This window comes from Aythya ferina (assembly GCF_964211825.1).
Source record: "Aythya ferina genome assembly, contig: HAP1_SCAFFOLD_361, whole genome shotgun sequence".
In the NCBI taxonomy this organism is placed as follows: domain Eukaryota; kingdom Metazoa; phylum Chordata; class Aves; order Anseriformes; family Anatidae; genus Aythya; species Aythya ferina.
Window position 1 is genome coordinate 5580 of NW_028181204.1, and position 6015 is coordinate 11594.

Below are 6015 nucleotides of genomic sequence, written 5' to 3' on the forward strand. Positions count from 1 at the left end.
ACCTGTAACACCTTCAACACCTATAACACCTGTAATATCTGTAACACCTTCAACACCTATAACACCTGTAACATCTGTAACACCTATAACACCTGTGTATTTTATGCATACTAGCTTGCTTTTGCAGACAGTCACTATCGCCGGCAATCCAAAAGAACCTGATTATCTGTTGCTGTAATAAACCATACTTGATTGCATTGTGATAGCTCTCATTAAGTGCAATGAGGGTGAGGGTGGTTACCCGTGATAGTTCAGTGTTCTGAATCTAACCAGTCCCCCAGACGGTTAATGCGTTTTTGGTGAATGTCTGAACGGACCCCCAGACCGTTAATGCATTGATGGTGAATGTCTGACTGGACCCCCAGATGGTTAATGTGTTTTTGGTGAGTGTCCAACTGGTTCTGTACCCTGAATCCGACTGGGCCCGTAACGGTTAATCAGCTACACCCCTTAATGCGACACACGAGCTGGGGATCTGTGGGTTCTGGTGGCCCCCAGCACTGGTGGAGACCCCCCAGAAGGACCTAGATAGACAGCACCCCCAAGGGGGCCATGGTTGGCTGGTTCCCACCCCGGTCCCAACATCCCCCGTGACCATAACTTGCATAGGACAGGAGGCAGAAGCAGCATTTTTATTGGGATGCACAGAATTTTTATTGGGATTGCCCATTCCTAAGCGGGATGGCCAAGGGCTGGCCGGGAGTCCCGGCCCCCACTGCCAGGATCTGCACACAGAGGTTTTCCTCCTCCTCCTCACTGAGCAAAAAAACGGGCCCAGCTCCTGCCAAGCCCATTTCCAGTCACTGCTGGGCCACTTCTGGCACCACCAGGATCCTACAGATTGCCTCCAGCCATGGCTGGGTGTTCAAAGAGCATTTCCAGCCACGGTTGGGTCTTCCAAGAGCATTTCCAGCCATGGTTGGGTGTCCCCTGGTTGAGTCCTGGCCGAGTCTTCCCAAATTGTTCCCAGCCCCATTACTCCCGTGGGCACTGCAGTGAGCAGGAGGCAACGTTGTCCTTGGAATCAGCGTTGTTGAGAAAATCCTGGAGGTCCTGGTGGGCAAGGAGGTGAGGAGGAGCCAACGATGATATTGGAATCAGCCTCGTTGAGAAGGTCCTGGAAGTTCTGGGGGGCACCGAGGTGAGCAGGAGGCAGCATAGTCCTTGGAATCAATGTCATTGAGAAGGTCCTGGAAGTGCTGGTGGGCAAGGAGGTGAGGAGGGGCCAGCGAAGACCTTGGAGGAGAATCCTTGAGAAGATTCTTGGCTCCCACATCCCCCTGCCCCACAGCGCTCTGCCCCACATCCCCCTCACCCCACCCCAGCTCCCAAATCCCCCACATCTCACAGTACCTGGGTCACAACTGGGGTCGCACTGAGGGTCTGGTGATCTGCATCTGGGGGGGGTGGAAAGAAAGAAGGGGATGGAGGTGAGATGGGCCCGGGGGGGCTGAGGGGTGGTGGGCGGGCACGGAGGGGGGCATAGGTCTTGGGGGGCACCCACCGGGATGTCGGTGTTCACCCGTTCCGCTGAGGCCGTGAAGCTCCGTAGGCTGCCACCTGTTGGGGACATGGGTGGGGGGCGATGGGGTGAGTGGTGGGGCTGGGGGAGCAGCCGTGGTAACACTGTGCCCCCCAGTGCTGCCCCCAAGAGCTCTCCTGACCTGGTTCGGTGGTGTTTTTGTTCTTGAGGACGAAGCCTTCAGATGCCGTCCAGGTGCTGCCATCGTCCTCGTACCAGTTCTCGTCAACGGAAGCCGAAGTGTTCCTGGGGGGCAGAGCCAGGGGGCTCAGAGGGAGCAGAAGGACAGAGGAGGGGGCTGTGCGCCCCCCAGACTGCCCTGATGTCCACTCCCAACCCCATTCTGAACCCCAACCGAGCCCAGGTGTCAGCCACCAGCGCACGTGTCCGTCACCAATCAACCAACCCAAAAGACCCCAGACCATCCAGCCCAATTAATGCCAACCCAACCAACCAACCAACCCAACTCAACACAAATGACCCCAACCCCACCAACCCAGAAGAACTCAAACCATCCAACACAACCCACCCCATCCCATCCCATCCCATCCCATCCCATCCCATCCCATCCCATCCCATCCCATGCCTCCCATGCAGTCCAACCCAACTCAACCCAACTCAACCCAACCCAACTCAACCCAACCCAACCCAACCCAACCCAACACATCTCAACCTAACCCAACCAAACCTAAAGTCCCCAAAACATTCAACCCTACTAAACCCAACCTAAACAACCCAACCCATTCAAACCAAACCATCCCAACTCAACCCAACCCAACTGATCCAATCCAATCCACCCCAACCATCCCTGACCCTCTACCTCTTCCCGCCCTTCCTCCGTATCACCAGCAGCACAGTAAGGGTGATGCAGGCAATGAGCAGCACCGTGACCGCCACCCCCAGCCCGGTGGCCACCTTGCTGACGCGCCCGGAGCACTGGCGGCCCGTGTACCAGTAGAGAGATTCATCCTGGCAGCTGCAGGGACAAGGAAGGGTCAGGCCCGGTGGTCCCAGGGATCGGGGGGCACACAGAGGGACGCGTGGTGGCACTCACAAGCACTGTGGCCCGGCACGGGTGACGTGGCACTCGCCATAGTTGCAGTTGATGGTGCCGGGCGTGTTGGCCGTGCAGTTGGTGACGCAGTAGAGGGTGTTGCTCACGTTCATCGCGTAGTAGTAGTCCTGGTAGCCGACGGGCGCCCGCTGCTGGCACAGTGCTGAGGAGGGGGTAGGGGAGAGGGTCAAATGGAGTGGTGGGGTGCACAGGGGCTGGTGGGGTGCATGGGGGGCTCAGGGTGTGCCTGGGGGTCCGTGGGGGCACCCCAGCCTCACCATCAAACGAAGGGGACTTCGTCATGTTCTTGAGGATGGGGCTAGATGACACCTTAAGGCAGACAATGGCTGTGGAGGGAGAGAGGCTGTCAGGGACCCTTCCCCAGGGCCTCCCCAAGGGGTTGGGAGGTAAGAGGGGAGGACGGGGCACCCACAGGTGTCGTGCTCGCAGTCGCCCTGGTTGTTGGCAGTCTCATTAAGCTTCGCCACCAGCTCCTGCGTCTTGTTCTGGAACTCCTCGCTCAGGTCGGGGCTGGCGGTGGTGCTGAAGATGACCTCGTGGTCCACCTCGAGGCCGGTGTCCACGGCGGAGGACGCGGAGGCTCTGCGCACCCGGGCTCCCCCCCTGCTGGAGGCCGCCGGCCTGATGCTGAGGATCTTCACGCCCTGGTAGCCGGGCACGGAGCCGTAGATCTTGGCCATCTGCAAGGGCGAGGGGCGCCATGAGGATGTGTCCAGTGTGGCCCGGCCTCCCCTTATGGGGCCCGGCCTCCCCTTGTATTCCCAAAATCATCTCGCGCAACTCGGCCTCCCTTTGTGCAACCTGGCCTCCCTTTGTGCTCTCACCCTTCCCTCTCACTCCTGGTCTCCTGTTGTGCTCCCAAACACCCCTTGCACACCCTGGTCTCCCCTTGAGCTCCCAGCCTCCCCTCAGGTTCCCGGCCTCTCCTTGTGCTCCCGGGCCTCACCTCCTGCCTGAACTGCTTCTCAAAGCTCTCGTAGGCCTCCGAGCGGGGGTCCTGCAGCTCCTCCGTGTAGTTGAAGTTGGTGACGGTCACCACCAGCTCCACGTTGGCCACGATCGTCCCCTCGGTGGCTGCGAGAGGCAGGAGAGGGGTGAGCACGGGGAGGCCGGGGGGAGGCCACGGGCTGGGGGGAGGCCGCACTTACGGATGTCGGTGCTGATGGAGCCGCTGGAGTACTCGCACACGGGGCCGTAGAAGTCGGGGTGGCAGATGCACTTGATGCCATCGTAGCTGCCTCCGTTCTGGCACACCACTGCGGGGAGAGCGGAGGTCAGGGGGCAGCCAGGGGTGGGGGTCCCGTGAGGAGACCCCAGGGAGGACAAGGGTGAGGGTCAGCGATGGAGGCCTGAGAGGTGGGGTGGAGGCGGGAAGAGGACAAGGGGAAGGAGGACAGGAGGGAGATGGAGGCTGACCTGCAGGAACCGTGGTGGTGGTGGTGGTGGTGGTGGTGGTGGTGGTGGTACCGGTGGTGGTTGTTTTTTCTGGAGTGGTGGTGGTGGCCATCGTGGTGGGTGTCGTGGTGGTAGTGGGGGTGGTGGTGGGTGTCGTGGTGGTGGTGGTGGGTGTCGTGGTGGTGGTGGTGGTGGGTGTCGTGGGGGTGGTGGTGGGTGTCGTGGTGGTGGTGGTGGTGGTCGTGGGTGTCGTGGTGGTGGTGGTGGTGGTGGATGTCATGGTGGTGGTGGTGGTGGGTGTCGTGGAGGTGGTGGTGGTCCCAGGGTCTGTGGTGGTGGTGGTGGTGGGTGTCGTGGTGGTGGTGGTGGTCCCGGGGTCTGTGGTGGTGGTAGTGGTGGGTGTCATGGTGGTGGTGGTGGTGCCGGGGTCTGTGGTGGTGGTGGTGGTCCCGGGGTCTGTGGTGGGTGTCGTGGTGGTGGTGGTGGTCCCGGGGTCTGTGGTGGTGGTGGTTGTCCCGGGGTCTGTGGTGGTGGTGGTGGTGGTGGTCCCGGGGTCTGTGGTGGTGGTGGTGGTCCCGGGGTCTGTGGTGGTGGTAGTGGTGGGTGTCGTGGAGGTGGTGGTGGTCCCGGGGTCTGTGGTGGTTGTCGTGGTGGTGGTGGTGGTCCCGGGGTCTGTGGTGGTGGTGGTGGTCCCGGGGTCTGTGGTGGTGGTGGTGGTGGTGGTCCCGGGGTCTGTGGTGGTTGTCGTGGTGGTGGTGGTGGTCCCGGGGTCTGTGGTGGTGGTGGTGGTGGTGGTCCCGGGGTCTGTGGTGGTGGTAGTGGTGGGTGTCGTGGAGGTGGTGGTGGTCCCGGGGTCTGTGGTGGTGGTGGTTGTCCCGGGGTCTGTGGTGGTGGTGGTGGTGGTGGTCCCGGGGTCTGTGGTGGTGGTAGTGGTGGGTATCGTGGAGGTGGTGGTGGTCCCGGGGTCTGTGGTGGTTGTCGTGGTGGTGGTGGTGGTCCCGGGGTCTGTGGTGGTGGTGGTGGTGGTGATCCCGGGGTCTGTGGTGGTGGTGGTGGTGGTGGTCCCGGGGTCTGTGGTGGTGGTGGTGGTCCCGGGGTCTGTGGTGGTGGTAGTGGTGGGTGTCGTGGAGGTGGTGGTGGTCCCGGGGTCTGTGGTGGTTGTCGTGGTGGTGGTGGTGGTCCCGGGGTCTGTGGTGGTGGTGGTGGTCCCGGGGTTGGTGGTGGTGGTGGTGGTGGTGGTCCCGGGGTCTGTGGTGGTTGTCGTGGTGGTGGTGGTGGTCCCGGGGTCTGTGGTGGTGGTGGTGGTGGTGGTCCCGGGGTCTGTGGTGGTGGTAGTGGTGGGTGTCGTGGAGGTGGTGGTGGTCCCGGGGTCTGTGGTGGTGGTGGTTGTCCCGGAGTCTGTGGTGGTGGTGGTGGTGGTGGTCCCGGGGTCTGTGGTGGTGGTAGTGGTGGGTATCGTGGAGGTGGTGGTGGTCCCGGGGTCTGTGGTGGTTGTCGTGGTGGTGGTGGTGGTCCCGGGGTCTGTGGTGGTGGTGGTGGTGGTGATCCCGGGGTCTGTGGTGGTGGTGGTGGTGGTGGTCCCGGGGTCTGTGGTGGTTGTCGTGGTGGTGGTGCCAGGGTCTGTGGTGGTGGTGGTGGTGGTGGTCCCGGGGTCTGTGGTGGTGGTGGTGGTGGTGGTCCCGGGGTCTGTGGTGGTGGTAGTGGTGGGTGTCGTGGAGGTGGTGGTGGTCCCGGGGTCTGTGGTGGTTGTCGTGGTGGTGGTGGTGGTCCCGGGGTCTGTGGTGGTGGTGGTGGTCCCGGGGTCTGTGGTGGTGGTGGTGGTGGTGGTCCCGGGGTCTGTGGTGGTGGTGGTGGTGGTGGTCCCGGGGTCTGTGGTGGTTGTCGTGGTGGTGGTGGTGGTCCCGGGGTCTGTGGTGGTGGTGGTGGTCCCGGGGTCTGTGGTGGTTATCGTGGTGGTGGTGGTGGTCCCGGGGTCTGTGGTGGTGGTGGTTGTCCCGGGGTCTGTGGTGGTGGTGGTGGTGGT

The 6015-nt window shown here is 62.3% G+C and overlaps 1 protein-coding gene across 1 annotated transcript; it reads right to left on the bottom strand.

Moving 5' to 3' along the window:
• Positions 1–617: 617 nt before the first annotated feature.
• LOC311429142 (mucin-3A-like) lies at positions 618–4455 on the bottom strand. The gene is made up of 11 exons (XM_084540271.1): positions 4014–4455; positions 3746–3853; positions 3544–3671; positions 3010–3277; positions 2855–2923; positions 2577–2739; positions 2343–2498; positions 1665–1768; positions 1505–1560; positions 1354–1397; positions 618–1236 (listed from the first exon to the last, which is right to left on the bottom strand). Exons 1-10 carry the CDS (start codon positions 4396–4398, stop codon positions 1359–1361), a joined length of 1476 nt encoding a protein of 491 aa, XP_084396397.1. The 5' UTR covers positions 4399–4455; the 3' UTR covers positions 618–1236; positions 1354–1358.
• Positions 4456–6015: the final 1560 nt, after the last annotated feature.

Coding starts and splice junctions, on each gene's coding strand:
- LOC311429142 (XM_084540271.1), bottom strand. CDS start 4,398: ATGACACCCACCACTACCACCACCACAGACCCCGGGACCACCACCACC. Junction 3,278..3,543: donor AGAAGCAGTTCAGGCAGGAG/GTGAGGCCCGGG, acceptor TCGCCCTTGCAG/ATGGCCAAGATCTACGGCTC. Junction 2,924..3,009: donor CGACTGCGAGCACGACACCT/GTGGGTGCCCCG, acceptor CTCCCTCCACAG/CCATTGTCTGCCTTAAGGTG.